Source organism: Rhincodon typus, chromosome 20 (assembly GCF_021869965.1).
Source record: "Rhincodon typus isolate 14 chromosome 20, sRhiTyp1.1, whole genome shotgun sequence".
Taxonomy (NCBI): Eukaryota; Metazoa; Chordata; class Chondrichthyes; order Orectolobiformes; family Rhincodontidae; genus Rhincodon; species Rhincodon typus.
This window is the reverse complement of record NC_063351.1, coordinates 40,731,299-40,749,276: the sequence shown is the minus strand read 5'-3', so window position 1 is coordinate 40,749,276 and position 17,978 is coordinate 40,731,299. Positions and strand designations below refer to the sequence as shown.

The following is a 17,978-nucleotide window of genomic DNA, read 5'->3' as shown; positions in this document are numbered from 1 at the left end:
ATGTGCTGTGTAGTACGTTCCAATGCTTGGCTTGCTCCCCCATTTACTTAAATAGGGATGTTGATAGAGATCTAATCTAATACTCAGAGTATGAGTTTAGGAACAATTTAGCCCAGATTTGCATTATTTTTGCATAATGGCCATGACAGAGCTTAATGTGATAAAATGGATCTGAACTCTGAGATGAGCGCCATTGTTCATTAAGAATAAAAGAGAAGATATATTCATCATTGTTTATATACAATGATCCATGAAAAGTACTAATTAAAGATGTAATTACACTGAATACGTTCTCTATTGTAAATGGAATATATTCTTCATGGACAATACCAATAAATCAACTACCTTAAACACCAAGACCCACATTTATCATTCTGATTGCACTCCTGCTAATTCACTCTTGTTACTTTTCCACAACCTCATCTCCAGAATCAATTTGGGAGGGTAAAATTTATACAGGGTCCAGCGAGGTGAAGGGTCACAGCAGTGGGGAACTGATTACTCTCTCCTGACTCAAATCCTCCTGGTCCTGCCACTCCTTGTGGTCTCCACTTTTCAGTGTGTACCAGTGTGGCTGTTCGGATCAGTGGAGATGGTGATTGATCCCCACCCTGGAACAAAGTCAAAACTCCAGTCAGGGAGACACCCTATACATTGGAGGTATCATCTGTTGGATAAGACACAAAACTGGAGAACACCAGATTTTAAAGCTCCACCTTGGTAACTATACCTTCAGTTTCTTGGGCTCCAATCCTGGAATTCCCTTCCTAAAGCTTTCCACTTCCTTCTCCTGTTTTAAGATGTTTCTTAAAGCCAAGAGGCCAAGATTAGGGTTGATTCTGTGAAGCACCTTACAATGTTTGACCAGTTAGGTGGGTCAACGACATCAACTTTTGCATTTATATAGTACTGTTTAACATCACCGAGCATCCAAAGGTGCTTTTCACAGGAGTTCTTCTAAAACAACACCTAATCCAGAGCCAGGAGGTGAGAGGACATTTGACATAAACCTTGGTCAAAGGGGTAGAAGGACACTCTGCTGAAAATGGTGCAGATAGTAAAATAAGAGACGCTGAAGAGGCCAGAATTAGAGGAGTGCAATGATCTTGGAGGGTTTGTGGGGTGACGGGCATGGTGGAAACTAGAAGGGGTTACAGAGACAAGGAGGCACAAGGCCATGGTGGTGGTGGAGAGGAAGCAGTTCAGAACAAGAATAGGTATTTTAAAAATGAAGGAATTCCAGAGTTTTGTATTAGTTTAAGATTACAGATGTTGGGGATTGTGAGACCGTCCAGGAGAGAATTGGAATAGTTTGAGTCTGAGGCAACAAAATATCGATGAGGGCTTCAGCAACAGTTGAGCAGGTCCGAAACTGTATACCTGGTCCAACACAGAATCCAGCAATAATCCCAATGACACAAGCCACACTGGCATAGTGCATCCATGGAACCTGTCAATATAGTGGAACATGAATGAGAGTCGATAATGTCTCGCTGTTGACCTGTAACATTCATCAAAAATTGCAAGTTATACAACAAAACGAGAAAAAAATAGGCTTTTATTTCTATTGTGCCTTTTACTACCTCAGAAGATTCCAAAGTGTTTCATAGCCAATGAGGTATTTCTTTGAACAGTAGTCACTGTTGTGATGTAAAAATAAGCAGTCAGTTTGAACAAAGCAAGATCCCACTCACAGCAATGATGTAATGATCAGATTATCTATTCTTTTGATGTTGGTCGAGTGAAAAATATTGGCTAGGGCAGATAGAGGAACCAGAAACATAGGAGAGGGCCATTCAGCCCTTAAACCTCCTCCACCATTCTGGATCATGGCTGATCATCTACACAATGCCATTTTATCACATTGTCTCCATATCACCTGATGTCATTTGTAAATATACTCGATGACTGAGCTCCACAGCCCTCTGGGGTAGAAAATTCCAAAGAATCACTACCTTATGAATAAAAAAAGTTCCTCTTCATCGCAGTCCTATATGGCTTACCCCTTATTCGGAGACGGTATCCCTTGGTTGTATACACCCCCAGGACAGGGGATACCAGCTTTCTGAATCCACCTTGTTGAGCCCTTTGTCAAATTTTGTAATTTTCTATGAGATTACCACTCATCTTCCTAAATCTCAGAGAATATGGGCCCAGTCTCTTCAAGCTTTTATCTTGAGACTATCACAGGAATTGATCTGATGAACCTCTGCTGCACTCCCTCCACAGCAAACATATTCTTTCTAAGGCACAGGGACAAGAATTGTACACTACACTCCAGGAGCAGTCTCAACAGTGTTCTGTACATATGAACCAAGACCTCTTTATTCCTGTACTCATCACCTTATGATAAAGGGCAACATACCATTTGAATTCCTAATTGCTTGCTGCACCTATATGTTATGAACGAGGACATCAAATTTGGCCATTAACTCTCTCACCATTTAAGAAGTATTCTGAACCTCCATTCCTCCTGCCAAAGTGAATAACCTCACACTTGTCCACATCAAATTGAATGTGCCATGTTCTTGCCCACTCACTCAGCTTGTCCAAAATGTCTTGAAACATCTTTGTATCATCTTCACAAGTCACATTCCTACCTAGGACACCCAGGGACAGCTCCTATGATTTTCCTGAAACTGTTGCCTTAGGAACTTTTATCTTCATCAATGAAGACCCACAGAGTTTTGCTTTAACACCTCGTCCGCAGCAATCCAGCAGTCACTCATTATCGGCCTAGCACCAGTGCTGTCACCCTCAGTTACTGACCTTTAATCATTCAGCACTCCCACGGTACTGATCCTCCGACAGTGCAATGCTCCCTTAGAACTGACCCTCCAGCAGTGTGGCACATCCTCAGCACTGACTCTCCAACAATGCAGTATTACCTCAATACTGATCCTCTCTTAGCACTGATGCTGTGACAGTGCAGCAGTCCATCAATACTGACCCATGGAGGTCAGAAGCTATGGGTACTGGCAATATTCCAGCAATGGTGCTAAAGACGTGTGCTCCAGAACTTGTGTGACAATAGCCAAGCTATTCTGGTACAGCAAAAACATTGGCTTCTACCTGACAATGTGGAAAATTGCCCATGAATGTTCTGCGCACATAAAGCAGGACAAATCAAACCCAACCAATTACCGCCCCATTAATCCACTCTTAATCATCAGTACAATGATGGAAAGTATCATCAACAGTGCTATTAGGCAGCACTTGTTTAGCAATAACTTGCTCACTGATGCTCAGTTTGGGCTTCGCCAGAGCCAATCAGCTCCTTACCTCATTACAGTCTTAGTTCAAACATGGACAAAAGAGTTGAACTCAAAGAAGTGGTGAACATGACTGCCCTTGACATCGAGACAGCTTTTAACCAACTGTGGCACCAAGGAACCCTAGCAAAACGGGATTCAATGGGAATCAGGGGGAAAACGCCACTGTTTGGAGTTATACATGACACAAAGGAAGGTGGTTGTGGTTGTTGAAGTTAATCATAGCCACAGAATATCTGTGCAGGAGTCCCTCAGGGTAGTGTCCTAGGCCCCAAACACCTTCATCTGTTCCATCAATGACCTTTTCTCCATCAAATGGTCAGACCTGGGAATGTTCATTGATTGCATAATATTCAGCACCATTTGCAGCTCCTCAGACACTGAAGCAGCCCATGTCCAAATGCAGCAAGATCCGAACAATATAGGATATTACTAACTAATATCTGTCAGTTCTATTGTGATAAATGTGCTCCCATTTCTGCTTCCCCACCCGCAACACTCCCATCTCCCTACCACTCTGAGCCCTGGTGAAGAAGCAGTCTGTCTGAATATAGAGATCAGATCAGTTAACTCTACCCAGATCAGGGTTTGAAGCTGTGACTTTGCTGGTCAATCTCAAACCTTCAAACAACACTACCAAATGAAAACTAACTGATCGTTGACCCCACTGCTGTGTGATGGATCTTGCTGTATGCAGACTGCCTGCCATGTTTTGCCTCGAACACAAAAGCAACAATGTTCATAGATCTGTAGAGTGACAAAACATGAAGAGAGGCTTTTTGACCTGTGACGCCTCTGCCAACTCTTTGACAGTGCTATAGACACATCCCCACTACTCCTTCCCTAGAGTCCTGCTGGTATTTATCTACTTTCCTTTTGGAAGTTTCAATTGAGTCTGCTTTTTATGTCCTTTCAGGCAGCATTTTCCACCTTCTGACATCTTGACGTGCAATCACTGTAAATCTGTGCCTACTGCTAACCAAAGTTCAAAATCTATGAGATTGGAGCAAGAATTGGCTTCTCAAACCAACAAATGAGTTTTCCTTTCAGGAAGACAATGCCCAACGTAGACTTTCTCACTTGATTCCCAAATCCCTCAATTCCCTTGGAACTCAAAAATCTATTGATGTGGAGGTGCCGGTGTTGGACTGGGGTGGACAAGGTCATAATTCACATGACACCAGGTTAGAGTCCATAGGTTTATTTGAAATCACAAGCTTTCGAAGCACAGCTCCTTCATCAGGTGACCTGACAAAGGAGCAGTGTTCCAAAACCTTGTGGTTTCAAATAAACCTGTTGGACTATAACCTGGTGTTGTGTGACTTCTGACCTCAAAAATCTATTGATCACGACCTTGAATGTACTCCAGAACTGACCATCCACAGATCTTTTGAGGGAGAATTTCAAAGATTTACAAGCATTTGGTGAAGAAATTTCTCCTTACCTGAATCCTAAATGAATGCCTCTGTATCCCGAGACTGTGCTAATTCTAGGCCAGTGCTTTCAAGCTATTTTCCAATGTGACTCCATTTTACCGTTTGAAAATTAATGTGACCCCAGACGCCAGCAAAAGCAAAACAGCCATAAAGCAGCATAGAAACATTCAGCATATAATTAAAGTTTGAGTATTATAGATCAGTCCACAATATATCATGTAAATATGAAACTCTAAGGTACTGTGTGGAAAATGTTATTATTTTATGTAGTCACGTAGGAGTTTGAGCCAACGTGTCTAATTACATATGTATGTCTCCCTACCTGTTCTCCACACACCTGCCAGTCTTCCAACCCATTCACTCAGCAGTCTCTCTTCCAAATATCCCTGCGCACTTAAAACAACTCCCTTTTCCCAACCACCTACACACACTCACTGGCCGGAGTCAGAATCCTGGGAGAAGCAGCTTGTACAACAGACAGACAGAAGCAAAAAGACAGAAGCTGCCATTTAGTTTTCCCAACTCAGCCAATTTCTCCCTCACATCGGACACAGTCGGTCTGTGCCAGGTCTCTGCCCTGGGCCTGCTCTGCACTTGCCACTTAAAATGTTTTCTGTCACGCTAGTGCCTCCAGACTGGGAAGTGTCCCATCCACATTTGCCATTAGTGCTGGGAGGACGGGCAGCTCGCCATCCTGATGTGATGAATCCGACCCAATGTTTGGGAACATGTTGTAGATCTCAGACTCTTGAATTGGTGGCAGTGGTTGTGGGGGGTGGGGGGAGACAGCCTCTCAACATCTACCCAGTCACACCCTCTCGGAATCCTATCTGAACTAAATAAAACCTCATTTTTCTAGATTTCTGAGAATGTCGACCCATTCTATTCACTCTCTCATCATCAGGCAACTCCCACATCTTCAGCTAATGAAAACAGTCTCTCCTTATTTACTCTACTAACATAAATTTTGAACGTCTCAAATTCTCCCCTCCACCTTCTCAGAGGAAAGCAATCCTAATTTCTCCACGTATCTCCAAAATTCCCAATCTTCTCTGCATTCTTCTCCAAGAATCTCCCTGAAATGCATTTCCCAAAGATCAATGCAATGATTCAGCAGAGGCCAAAGTATGCGATTGGCTGTAAAAACCTTTGGAATGCTCTGAGGCTGTAAATGACACTTTGGAATTCAAGTCCTCTCTTTCCTATTCACACGTTTGCTGTGGGCTGTGTTAACACCAAGTCAGCCCTGGACATACAGCTGTCAGTGTGTTAATTAATGAGGTGAAGAATCTGACTGGATAAACAGAGGCGATCTGGAATTACCTCAAATAGTAATGACGTTGTGATCCCAGCACAGGAGAATCCCATAAAGCTGAATCCACCAATCAGCAATGGACGTCTTCCTACCCTGTCGATGGTTAAACTCTGAATGACAAAGATAGACAAAATGAACCAATCAGACAGTGCCACTGGAAGATAGTGATTCACTCTGTAATTTGGGCAACGCGGCACCTTTTTTGTCAGCAGCAAATGACCTCCTCTGTCCCCAAAACGATGAGCAGTAAGTTCAGTATAGACTACATTTGGTCAGGCCACCTCTCAGCCCCTCCACCATCCTCAACCACTGACCCCCGTCCCATAGGTCAACTGCTTTTACCTCCCCCAATTCCAACTCCCAAACCCTCCACCAAACAGTCAGTCCATCTTGCAAACCCCAAACATAACCCATGCCCAATATCTGGTAATCCCCAGATCTAACCAAAAATAGATCTCTTCAAATGTGCATATTCCCAACTCTTCAGCTATCAAAGAAAGTGAACGAGAGAGGAGTAGCAGACACTCAGCATGAGTTACAAGGTAGAAGCTAATCAAAGTGTTCAGGGTAGATTATATATAGAATACAATACCTGGGACTGAGTTACAGACTGGAATCTAATCAATGTATTCAAGGTGGATTAACAGACCCGGGAGTGAATTACAGACTGGAATCTAATCAAGGGGCTCAGCATGGATTATATCTAGAATAACAGATACTCAGGAGTGAGTTTACAGACTGGAACTTAATCAAGAAGTTCAAGGTGGGCTATATGTAGAACAGACATCCTAGAGTGAATAACATACAGGGATCCAATGGAGGTGTTCAGATGCTTTATATGTTGAATAGTAGATACCTGGGAGTGCTTTACAGACTGTAATCTAATCAAGGAACTCAGGTGGTTTATATGTAGAACAACTTAGATCCAGGTGTGAATTACAGACTGGAATCCAATAAAGAGGCTGAGGATAGTTATATAGAGAGTAACTGACACCTGGAATTGTGTTACAGACTGGAATCTGATAACGGGATTCAGGTAGTTTATATAGAGAGTGACAGGTACCCAGGCTGAATTACAGCCTGGAATCTAAATTGAAGGGTTCAGATGGTTTATATATAGAACAGGAGGTAGCTGGGAGTAGGTTACAGATTAGAATTTAATCAAGGGGTTTGGTGGGGAGGGTGAGGTTTATATCTGGAATAACAGATACCTGGGAGAAAATTACAGACTGGAATCTGATCAGGAGGTTTTGGGGTTTACATATTGAATAACAGATACCTGACAGTGAGTTATTGACTCAAATCTAATTGAGTTATATTTATGTTTATATATAGAATGACACATTTCCAAGAGTAAGTTACACACTGGAATCTAATTGAGAAGTTTTGGAATTTATATATTAACTAATAGACATTGGGAGTGAATGACTGACTGGAATCTAATTGAGGAGTTTGGTGCATTTATATACAAAATATCAAATAGCTGGAGTGAGTTATCAATTTGATGTAATTGAGAGTTTTAGGGGCAAAGGGTTTACAAGTAGACTAACAGATACTTGGGCATTGAGTTATCCACGAATATTAGCCATGTTAAACTTGCATTTCACTATCTCTTGTCACAAAATTTCATTGATATTAATGATGGATAAAGTTTGCTAAAATCAGAATTAATTAATGCAGCTCCTTATTCCTTCCTTTCCAATCATTCTGAGTAGGGCTGCTGATGTGATGTGGATTCCTACAGCAAAATCCTGCAAATGTTTCCCCTTAAAGTCTGTATCTAATTCCCTTTCTGAAAGCTTTCATCATTTCAGACAGCAAATTCCATATCTCGACTTTTTGCATCAAAAACAATTTTCTCCATTGCCATCTGCTTCTTCTTTCAATTATGTTAAGTCTGTGTCCTCTGTTTACTGACTCTGCTGCTGGTAGAAACAGTTTCTCCCCACGATTTTGATCACATCCTCTAAATCTGCTCTTAACCTGTCTGCTCTAAGGAGAACAATCTTCGTCTCTCTATGTAACCAAGTCCTGCATTGCTGGCTCCATTCCAGTGAATATCCCAAATCTTGCTCAAACCTTCCAACAAACCTCCTGGTGTCCAGGTGAAATGAATTCCACCAATGGGTGGTGAAGGTAAACGAGGATAGTACAGTTTAACAAATGGTTGTAATTTTATAACCAATCCTTCCAGTTCCAGTGGGTAACATTGCCTCTCCCACTCAGGACCTATATCGATGACAGCACTGTGATTTTCTGTGAGTAACTATGTGCAGCTGGGGTTAAAGTTCTTGCTGGAGTTCTAGGAGGGTCTTATAACTGCCAGCAGATCAGAACTGGATCTTAGCCCAGTCTGTGAGAGAGGATTCATTCTCAAATCTACACCATCTTCTGTTTATTAAAGGCAAAAAGCACCAAGCAATTTCACTCCTGGGACTAAAAACCACCAGCATTAGTCTCTTTAATTGTCAAAAATCTTATTCAGTGTTATATAGCGTGGGTCATGCTCCACTTAAAACAGGAGACAGCAGCTCACAGAATAAATTCTGCTGTTAGTTGAAGTAATGAACAGTGAGACACAGAATCCTCGCACATCAGTTCCTGCCCATACATTGTGTGCTGTTGTGCAAAAGAACAAATATACCAGCCAAGAACTTTGAGAGAAAGATAAAGATGGTTAGGAAGAGGGAGACAGAAAGGGGAACAGAGAGAGAGAGATGGGACAAAGGAAGAGGTAGAAATAATGTGTGTTGGGGGGGGGGGGGGGGGGGGGGGGGGGGGGAAGTGTTATGGACCAGAACAAACCCCCTCAAAACATATCAAAGAGATCACCTAGACCCTGACTTTTTCTTATTTTAAAGATAGGTGTAAAGTGCTGCATTGCAGATGCACTTTGATTGGTCAAACTACTCAATGTTAAGCAAAACACATTTTATTTTTTACACTACAGTTAAAATATGGACAAAGTAAAAAAATAGAAAGGAAGAACTGGCTTAACTGTAACTCTATCAAAATGCTTAACAAAATAATAGATATATTAACTACTACTAATTAATTGTTCCAATATTGTAAGATGCCATAAATATATCATTGGCAAAGGAAAATTCAATAAAACAGATTGTCCCATGTACAATTCTATGGCACAGGAAGAGAATCTCAGCTTTTAGCTGCAACAGAGAGAGGACTAAGAGCTTCCATATCCAGATTCAAGACGCCAGCAACTGCAGAAAGCAAAAACTAAAAATCCTGGTTCTATGGGAGGTTGATCCTACTCATTCAGGCTACTTCTATTGTTCCAACACTAAAAAAATGCCCCAAGGCCTCACAAGCTATTTTACTCTATTGGCTTTGAACTGACTACTCAGTACCTCTGTTGCAACCTTTCTTCAGTTAAAAAAAAGCACAAAATATGCCTCTTAAAGCCATAGTTTTGTCACACCTCCCCCCTTAAAAAGATGAACCATCAATATACACTAACGGCTTCATTTTTAAAACCCTTTAGTTTTACACTCTTAGTACACAACACATACACATTACATTGACTCTAAGCATGCAAACAGTCCATCTCAGTCCATTTTATTCTCACCACCAAACGCCACCATCTTCCTTTATCAAAGCCACAACATCCTGCCATGTGTATAATTTTCAAATTGAATGGCTGCAATAATAAGCTCCATCTAAACAGTCTGGAATTTTTATCCTTAAATTTTTTCCAGAATTTTTAAGGGGTAATGATCAGTATATATACTTGTCCCAGATAAATTACTGGCAAATATAAATGTTGAAATGGTGCAACGCCAACACCAAACTCAAGGTCTCTTCAATTATGGAATATTTCTGTTGATGATTATTCAACTTTCTGGGAAAATACCCTACAGGTCTTTCTATCTTCTCGTCATCTTCCTGCAAGAGAACAGCACCGACACTCGCATTGATAACCAACTTGAATGCCTTTGTGTAATTAGATGTGGCTAATGCTGGGACAGTGGTTAACACAGCTCAAAGGCTGTCAAATGCCTTCTGTCAATCCTCTGTCCACTGAAATTTTCTGCATTTCTTCAACAAATCAATCAGTGGCACAACCACATTGCTAAAATTCAGTATGAACTTCTGATAAAAACCACAAAGTGCCAGGAATTGTAGTACTGCCCTCTTCGTCGATGGAATGGGAAACTCCCCAGTAACCTTTGTTTTCACATCCCGTGGGGCTATCTTTCCATGTCCAATGACATGGCCCAGAAACGTGACTTAGGCTTTTGCAAACTCACTCTTAATCAAGCTTATGATTAAGCCTGCCTTCTGAAGTCAATCGAACAATTCCAATAGATGCTCCAAATGTTCCTTTCACGTGTGATTAAAAATCACCAGATTGTCAATGTACACCACACAATTGGGTAATCTCGAGACGACTTTAATGGTTAGTCTTTGGAAACTGGCTGCTGTGTTTTTCATACCAAATTGCATGACTTTAAACTGGTATAGTACATTTTGCGTCACAAAGGCCGAAATGTTCTTCGCTCTTTTGGATAAAGGTATCTGCCCATATCTTCTGAGTAAGTCCAACTTTGAAATGTAAGTTACTTGTCAAATCTTCTCAATACAGTCTTGCAAATGTGGAAAATGATATGAATCAGATTTTGTAACGCACTGACGTTGCAAAAGGCCACACTTCATCTTTAGGTACCATTTGGTTGTGGTACCATCACTATGGGTGAGCTCCATTTGCTGCAATTCACTTTGATTCTATTGTCTTTGAGCATGTATTCAGTCTCTTTCTGAACCAGTACAAACTTTAGAGGGTTATGTCGATAAAGATGTTGCTTACTTGGAACAGCATTTCCTATATCTACATCATGCATAATCAGATTAGTACTTCCCATCTTATACCCACATATCTCCCAATGTAATTGTAATGACTTTTTCAGGTCATTTTGATTTTCCTCTAGAAGGTAACTCAATAATTTATCCCAATTTTTGAGAACTTCTTCATTGTCCAATGCAATTTGAAGAATGTCCAATTCAGAATCATCTGAACTTGGTTCTTCACTCTGTGTTGTAACCAGTAATATTCTCCTTTTTCTTTCCTTCCCTATCAAAATATGTTTTCAGTATTTTCACATGACACACTCTGTGAGATTTTTTTCTATCTGGTGTCCTTATCAAATAATTCACATCATTTAACTGCCTTTTGATTTGATAATGCCCTTTCCTTGCATTTAAAGGTTCGCCTCCCACTGGGAGTAACAGTAACACTTTATCTCCAGTAGCAAAATTACAAATTTTTGATTTCTTGTGTGCTTCATGTTTCATCACATGATGTGCTACTTTTAAATGAAGTCTGGCCAAATCACCCACTCTGTTTAATGTTTCCCTAAAATTTGACTCATAGTCCAAATATGTGTCCCTGAACTCTAACTCAACAACTCCTCCTTGATTAATTTCATTAGTCCTCTTACCTCATGCCCAAAAACTAATTCAAATGAACAGAATGTAGTTGATTCATTAGATGCATCCCTAATTGCAAAAAAAAGTACAAATGGAATTCCTTTATTCCTATCCTCTGGATAGTTTTGACTATAAACCCTTAATATGGCCTTTAAAACTTCATGCCACTGTTCTAATATTCCCTGCAATTCTGGATGGTAGTCATGATGTGGAGGTGCTGGTGTTGGACTGACAGTGGATAAGGTCAAAAGTCACACGACACCAGATTATAGTCCAACAGGTTTATTTGAAATCACAAGCTTTTGAAGTGCTGCCCCTTCATCAGGTGAAGTGAAGACAGCACTCAGGCACAGACTTTACAATTAGAGGGATCAGAAGATCATACAAATAGTGTGAGTGGAGGTCAACAAGCCAAATAATAGGTCTCTGCGGGTTATCAAGCGTGTCAGACAGTGTGAGTAAAGTGTCAACAGCTGAATAACAAATGAAGGGATGACCTATAGTCTGATTAAATGAGGCAGAGAGATAATTCCAAATATTAAAAATAAGGTCATGCTGGAGACAAACCAAATGACTGGAATAACATGATACGTATAAGAGTCACATGCCAATAGTCTAACCAAAGTAATAAGTAATCCAAAATTGTGCGAACTGATCATAACAAGTTATCAAGGTAATTGTATCAAAACAGGACAGCGAGGATGATTTCACAGATACAGAACAGTGTGGTGCGGTCAAATGTAGTGTGACATGAACCCAAGATCACTGTTGAGGCTGTCTTCATGGGTACGGAACTTGGCTATCACTTTAAAAGAACATAGAGAACACAGAACAGTACAGCACAGTAGAGGCCCTTCGGCCCATGATGTTGTGCTGACCTATTATCCTACTCTAAGATCAAACTACCCTGCACACCCTACATTTTACTTTTTACATTTTACAGTCTCTGCTCGGTGATTCTGTGTTGTTGTGTATCTCGAAAGCCATCTTGGAAGACGCTTACCCGAAGATTGGAGGCTGAATGTCCTTGTCCGCTGAAGTATTCCCCGACTGGGAGGGAACATTCCTGTTTGGCGATTGTTGTGTGGTGTCCATTCATCTGTTGTCATAATGTCTGCGTGGTCTTGCCAATATACCGTGGCACGAGGCATCCTTGCCTTCAGCGTATGAGGTAGACAGCCTTGTCCGAGTCACATGAGTATTTTCCATATACGTGGTGGGTGGTGTTCCCACATCTGATGGTAGTTTCCATGTCAATGATCTGGCATAACTTGTAGAGGTTGCTGTGGCAGGGTTGTGTGGTATTGTGGTCAATGTAGTCCAGGAGGCTGGGTAGTTTTCGACGAATGATGGTCTATTTAGGGTTTGGTGGTTGTTTGAAGGCGAGAAGTGGAGGCCTAGGGATGACCTTGGTGAGATGCTCATCATCATCGATGACATGTTGAAGGCTGTGAAGAACATGGCGTAGTTTCTCTGCTCTGAGGAAGTACTGGATGACGAAGGGTACTCTATCGGTCGCATCCTGTGTCTGCCTTCTGAGGAGGCCATTGTGGTTTTTTGCTGTGGCATGTCAGAACTGGCAATTGATGAGTTGAGCATCTTATCCTGTTCTTATGAGGGCGTCTTTCAGTATCTTTAGGTGTCTGTTGTGTTCCTTCTCTTCTGAGCAGGTCCTGTGTTTGTGCAGGGCTTGTTCATGAGAGATGGCTTCTTTAACATGTTTAGGGTGGAAGCTAAAGAAGTGCAGCATCGTGAGGTTATCTGTGGGCTTGCGGTAGAGTGAGGTAGTGAGGTATCCGTCCTTGATGGAGATGGATTCTGGATGGTACGCAGTGGATTTGAATTGTTTTATTCCTAAGCTATCCATAGCTTCCAAGAATAACTTTGATGTAAAATCTGACCCTTGATATGATTGTATTTCTGTGAGTAGTCCATATCTCGTAAAAAAAAATTGACTAATGCTTCTACAGTCCTTTTAGTCATGATACTGCATAATGGAATGGCCTCTGGAAATCTAGTTGACACATCCATTATGGTCAACAAATACTGATTCCCACTTTTTGTTGTAGGGAGGGGTCCCATGCAACCAACTAAGACTTTTGTAAAAGGTTCTTTAAATGTGGGAATGGGAATTAAGGGTGGTGGTTTTATCACTGACTGAGGTTTTCCAATTACCTGACACGTATGACACGTCCAGCAAATTTCAAGCACAACCATGTCCAGGCCAATAAAAACGTTTATGGATTTTGGCCTGAGATTTCCTTTCTCCCAAATGACCTCCTATTGGTCATTCATGTGCTACCCACAACACCTCCTTTCTGCAACCCACCAGTAATACAGCTCGATGAACTTCTGCCCATTTCTCATCGCCTGAATTGTGATTGTCTCTAATTCCTCATCAGGACTTCATTTTTAAGACAGTAACACTCTGGGATACACTCAGATTCTACGTCTGTGTATGCTTTTTGAGACAACTGCGTTAGTTTTTATTCTTTCTGTTGTAATTCAGCTAATTTTCCTGAACTAAAAATATCCACTTTGTCCTCCACCTGTTCTTGATTTTTTTTCTTAACCATTTGATCAAACATAGTTTCTGATAATTGTACTTCAACTTCCCTATCTTTACTCGTTGATTTCTCCTCCTGCTTTAACCCGTGGCTTTGTGACCTTGTTACCACTCAGTCAGGAAAAATCCCAGGATTTACTTCCTCAGTTGCACCTCAGTTGCCTGATTCTCCACTAGCCTTTCAACCACCTGTGACCAAGCTATATCATTACCAAGGATAAATTGTATTTCCAGAGCCAAGAATTTCTCTATTACTCCTACCACTACTTTTCACTCTAACCTCACTTAATATAATACAACACTGCGCTTCTCACTATGAATTCCACATTTTACCACTTTTCCTGGCAATATTCCTTCTGAATTACATATTTCCTCATCTCTCCCCATCAAAGATTGACTCGCTCCTGTATCTTAATTAAAATCTTAATTTCTTTACCTGGTCCTCCTGGCATACATGAGTAAACCTTAACCTCGCAAGTAAATTCTTTAAATAAATCTGGCAATTTCTTCTCAACCAACCTCTGATCAGGTTGTACATTCTGGTGCAGCTTTTTAACTTCCATCGTGCTTTCCTCTACCACTTCAACAAAACTCACTGGTTTATCCTGTGTTCCCACATCCATCTTCCCAGTGTTTTTTCTAAACACTGCAACTTCATGTGGGCCTACTTTATTACAGTATCTGAGCTTTTTAACTTCTCCTTTCCCCTCAGGGGTTTCCTTTTTACCCTGCGGTAAATTATCTTTACTTTCTTCAATGAGATCTCCTTTTCCCTTACCACCTCAGGATTTCTCTTTTCCCCAATTTCTATCCCTCACAGATTGAAACTGATGTCGGAAGCCAGATTTGATTTATGAAACAACTTAATCATCTGCCATTTTTGCTACTAACCTTGCAGTCTTAACTCCCTGCTCTTCCACATGAGTTCTCACTACATCAGGGAGTGAATTTTTGAACTCCTCCAAAATAATGGTCTAAGAGTGTCATAAGTTTGATCTACGTTCAATGCCCTTATTCACTACCACAATTACTTTGTTTGATCCTTTCAAACTCAATATACATCTGACCATGTTCCCTTCTTAAATTCCTGAAACGTTGTCTGTTGTCTTCTGGTACTAGCTCTTGTGCACTTAAAATGGCTTTTCTCAGCATATCATACTCCACAGATACCTTCTCTGATAGTGATGTAAATACCTCTCTACCAACTTTGTTTGAATTAAGAATATCCACATGGTCACTGGCCATTTCATTTGTTTAGCCACTTCCTCTAATGAAATGAAAAAGGCTTCTATGTCCTTCTTGTTGAACTTAGGCAATACTTGGACGTATTTAAACAGACCTCCCTGCTAGGCCTTTAGCTACGATGGAATTACTCTCCATCACTGTCCTCATCACTACTCCTACTTTTCACCTCTACTTCTGCCATTTTAAGTTGACTTTGAGTTTTTGAGGGTCACAGTCTAAGAATAAGGGGGTAAGCCATTCAGGACTGAGACGGGGATGAATTTCTTCACTCTGAGAGTTGAGAACCTGTGGAATCTCTCTCCCAGGAAGCTGTTGGGGCCAGTTTGTTACATATATTCAAGATGGAGCCGGACGTGGCCCTTGCGGCTAAAGGGATCAAGGGATATGGAGAGAAAGCAGGAGTGGGATACTGAGATTGCATGATCAGTCATGATCATATTGAATGGTGGTGTAGTCTCGAAGGGCCGAATGGCCTATTCCTGCACCTATTTTCTATGTTTCTATGTTTTCAGTTCCAACCTCTGAAGTTCAAAAATTCTCTCTTTCTCCCTTGCTTCTGCCAGTGCTATCTTTTCCTTTCCTTTATCCTCTGCTTTTAATCGTAATTCAAACCGTTTCATTTTCTTTTCTCTTTGCTTTTGTTCTGTCAGGACCATTCTTTCTTTTTCTTTTTCCCTTGCCACTGCCTCCAATTCAAGCTGTTTCATTTACAATTGAATTTTAGCAATCTCTAATGATTCTGTTTGCATTCCTGGCAATTGTAAATGTAGAGCTATTGCTGCAATTATTTCCCCTTTCCTCACAGACACAGGCAACTTGTTTGTCAAATCTGAAAGCTTTGCCTTGCTCACTTTCTGTAAAAATCCCCAAGTGACTTCTTATACCCCCAGGAAACTCTTAGCAACTGAAAGAGCCATTACTGCACAAGGCATGCCCTGTTTAAAACAACTGAATGCAACACCCAAAATAGTAAAGACCAACGCTCACCACTCACTGCGTTTGAATCCAATAATCCTAAACCAAACTTGGAATTAGAGATTTTGATTCCAACAAGAACCCCCAATTTGTTATGGCCAGACCAAACCCCTCAAAACTTGTTAAGGAGATAGTCTAGACCCTAACTTTTCAGAGGTACATTTAAAGCGTTACATTCCAGATGCAATTCGATTGGTCAAACTATTCAACATTAAGCAAAACACACTTTATTTTTATACTACAGTTAAAACATAAACAAAATAAACATAAAAGAAAAGAATTGGCGTAACTGTAACTCTATCAAAATGCTTAACAAAATAACAGATATATTAACTGCTACTAATTAACTATTCCAATAATGGTAGCATCCTATAAACATATCCTTTGCAAAGGATATTCAGTAAAACAGATTGTCTCACATGCCATTTAAGCTGCATGAAGAAAATTCCATCTTTTCACTGTAACAGAGAGAAGAATAAGAACTGCCACATCCAGCTTCAAGATTCTAGCTACTGCATAAAACTAAAAATCCTGGTTCTGTGGGAGCTTGACCCCATCCATTCAGGCTGCTCCTATTGTTCCAACTTTAAAACAATTCCCCAAGGCCTTACAAGCTGTTTCCTCTATTGGTTTTGAGCAGACTGCTCGGTTCTTCTGTCTCAACCTTTCTTCATTAAAAAGAGGACAAAATACACCTCTTAAATCCATAGCATCATCACAGAACTGAAGGAGACACCGAGATTGAGAAAGAGACAGAAATGGACAGATATAGAAAGAGTTGGAGGCAGAAAGATAAAGAGAAACAGAAAGGAACAGAGAGAAAGACTGACAGACAGACAGAGAAATGGGAAGAGGAGAATAAGGGCCAAAGAAAGGAGGGAATGACAGAAACTGATACAAGGGGATAGACAGAAAATAATTAAAGAAAGCAAGAGAAAGAATGAAACCCGGGGAAAAGAAACAAGAGGTAGAAAATGATAAAAAGAAAAGAAACAAAAGGGAAAATAGAGGAAGACAGAAAGGAAGAGGGAGATATAGAAGGAGAAAAGAGAAATGGAGACATGGAGAGTGAGGGAGAAAAAATAGATCAGGACAAAAGAGAGGGAGAACAGAAATACTGACATATACATTAGATAAATACATATTCAAGACGGGGAGGGGGGGAGAGGGGTTATTAGAGAGAAACATAGGATCTCAAAGAGTCCAGCCGGTTGCTTTAGTAATGTCCAAGCTAAGCAGGATTATGATGAGGAGTGGGTGACATCAGCAGGATTCTGGTTTTCACACAACACTCTAACCCAGGATCTCACAGGTCCAGATTCAATCTCATTGCTACTAGAACAGTGCTACCTCCGAACCTTGACCAATTCTCAAACGGACACTAGTGAAAGCGGAAGAATTTGGGCTCTGTTTCTGTCAGCTGAGTGTCTTGTGGAAACTACTTGGTGTCTTTAATAATTTCCAAACCAGACCGCTGTGAATTTGAACCATCTCCAGCACAATCTCTAGTCCCACAACCTTCTACCAACATCACTATTCCTATCGGCATATTCAAATCCCTCTGGAGCCTCTCGCTATCTCTGAAATTTCCTCCAGCCTAACAACCCTTTGAGACATCTACACTCCTCTCATTCTGGTCTCTTGCCCATTTCCAGTTTTATCATTCTGCTATTGGCAGCCATGCCTTCAGCTGCTTGGGCCCCACGCTCTGGAATTCCCTCCTT

At 40.9% G+C, this 17,978-nt stretch overlaps 1 protein-coding gene across 1 annotated transcript in view; it reads right to left on the bottom strand.

Moving 5' to 3' along the window:
- LOC109911423 (solute carrier family 2, facilitated glucose transporter member 5-like) overlaps positions 1-17,978 on the bottom strand; it is a 42,969-nt gene that overhangs the window by 1,730 nt on the left and 23,261 nt on the right. The window contains exons 8-9 of the mRNA XM_048609214.1: positions 6,032-6,133; positions 1,381-1,450 (exon numbers count right to left, since the gene is read on the bottom strand). Coding sequence (XP_048465171.1) covers positions 1,381-1,450; positions 6,032-6,133 — 172 coding nt within the window. The remainder of the gene's footprint in view (positions 1-1,380; positions 1,451-6,031; positions 6,134-17,978) is intronic.